At 40.8% G+C, this 1,743-nt stretch overlaps 1 protein-coding gene across 1 annotated transcript; it reads left to right on the forward strand.

Annotated features, from left to right (window-relative positions):
- Window positions 1-1,110: 1,110 nt before the first annotated feature.
- On the forward strand, window positions 1,111-1,404 carry LOC132522805 (large ribosomal subunit protein eL37-like). Its single transcript, XM_060153358.1, has one exon. The coding sequence runs from the start codon at window positions 1,111-1,113 to the stop codon at window positions 1,402-1,404; it is 294 nt and encodes a 97-aa protein (XP_060009341.1).
- The last annotated feature ends 339 nt before the right edge of the window (window positions 1,405-1,743 follow it).

Genomic DNA, 1,743 nt, shown 5'->3' on the forward strand with positions numbered 1-1,743 from the left:
TGATAGAAACTATGTCTCATTCATTTCACATTTTTGATGGCTAAAGGAACCCTCATTTTCACTGTACATAGGAAGAAACTGAGGCACAGGAAACCCATGTTACAAACTCAAGGTCACATAGCAAAGAAGGCTCTATACTGGAATTGAAACCTGGAAAACATGGATCCTGAGTCCAAAACCTATGCTCTCTCTACTTAACTTTAAAAGTCAGAAAGATCTTTGTCCAGTGTCTACTTATTTCATAGCCTGGAAATAATATCACTAGATTTTCTCCATATCCATGAAAGCCTTTAGCAGTTGAACAGGAGAAACAGGATTCTGTATGGCTCCTTCAGAATAAACTATGTGACCTTTCTCTTTTCTCTTACTTTCAAGTCTCTGGGCAAGCTGATGAATGCAACCTATAGGTTCCAAGTGTTGCTGCTGCCTCAACACTCTAAAGAGACTTCTTGGAGTTCTCTAACTAGTTGGGTGGGTCCTCTCCTCCTGTTGGCTCACTTTTCTGATCCCTTCTGTGAGCATCCTTCACCAAGTAAGTCATTCTGCAAATAAATGAGTTTTCCCACCCTATCAGGTGTGCTCACAACACAATGGACAATGAAGTTCATGGTCTGCATGGTGATCCATTCTCATGTCTCATGCATTACTGTACAAGGAGTGCATACTGCACTTTGTGGTAAGGGTATGGAGTAATGTAAAAAGACTAAAAATGGAAACACAGAACTCAAATTTACCATTTCTTTCTGAAGAAATAACCCAGAACTGACTTGACTGCCATTCAGCAATGGGATAAATGCTTTTTAAAAAATCCTTCACGTTCTGATGCATTTGCAAGAAGGAAGGCAACATCGTACTTTCAGGCACTTTTTTCTTAAATTCAAGACTTCAAGGATGTGTGAGAACTGACCTTGACCTCTAGGCCTGTGGTTTTCTATCTGAGCTCTGCAGAGTTCTAGGATTGCCCTGAGATCTCCAGGAGTTCTACAGTGAAGTATTCTCCACTAATTGTTGAAGGTTTACACTATGTCCTCTTGAGTTCTATGTTGGATTCCAGATAAAATTTCTGTTTTAAAAAGTCATTCTATCTTTGGCCTCAGCAGCAGAAGTGAGATGATGAAGGGAACGTCATCATTTGGAAAGCGTCAGAATAAGACGCATGCGTTGTGCCACTGCTGTGGCTCTAAGGCCTACCACCTTCAGAAGTCGACCTACGGCAAATGTGGCTACCCTGCCAAGAGAAAGAGAGAGCATAACTGGAGTGCTAAAGCTAAAAGCCGAAATACCACTGGGAATGGTCGAATGAGGCACCTAAAAATTGTACACCGCACATTCAGGCATGGATTCTGTGAAGGAACCACACCTAAACCCAAGAGGGCAGCTGCTGCAGCATCCAGTTCATCTTAACGATTAGTCATGCAATAAATGTTCTGGTTTAAAAATCAAACAAACAAAAAAGTTGTTCTACTGCTTATTAGAAAAAATAAAAAATTAGAACTATAATATTCAAATTGACAGTTTAAATTAATGGCTCTGGAATGTACTTAGGGACCAATTTGTAATAGATCTGCTGATCGCTAGTTTCGTCAAGAAATAACTGTGGAAGCAAATAAAAATCTGGAAATACTTGCAAGATGATTGAGCAACAAACACGCTTTTAGCTTTCTACGCCATCCATCAGGAGCCTCAGCACTTTCCTCTTGGTCACCTCCTTGGTTCCGGACCCCTTGGCCTCACTCATCCTGG

This window comes from Lagenorhynchus albirostris, chromosome 7 (assembly GCF_949774975.1).
Source record: "Lagenorhynchus albirostris chromosome 7, mLagAlb1.1, whole genome shotgun sequence".
In the NCBI taxonomy this organism is placed as follows: Eukaryota; Metazoa; Chordata; class Mammalia; order Artiodactyla; family Delphinidae; genus Lagenorhynchus; species Lagenorhynchus albirostris.

Excerpts from the sequence above, each read along its gene's own strand:
- LOC132522805 (XM_060153358.1), top strand. The coding sequence starts at position 1,111 with ATGATGAAGGGAACGTCATCATTTGGAAAGCGTCAGAATAAGACGCAT.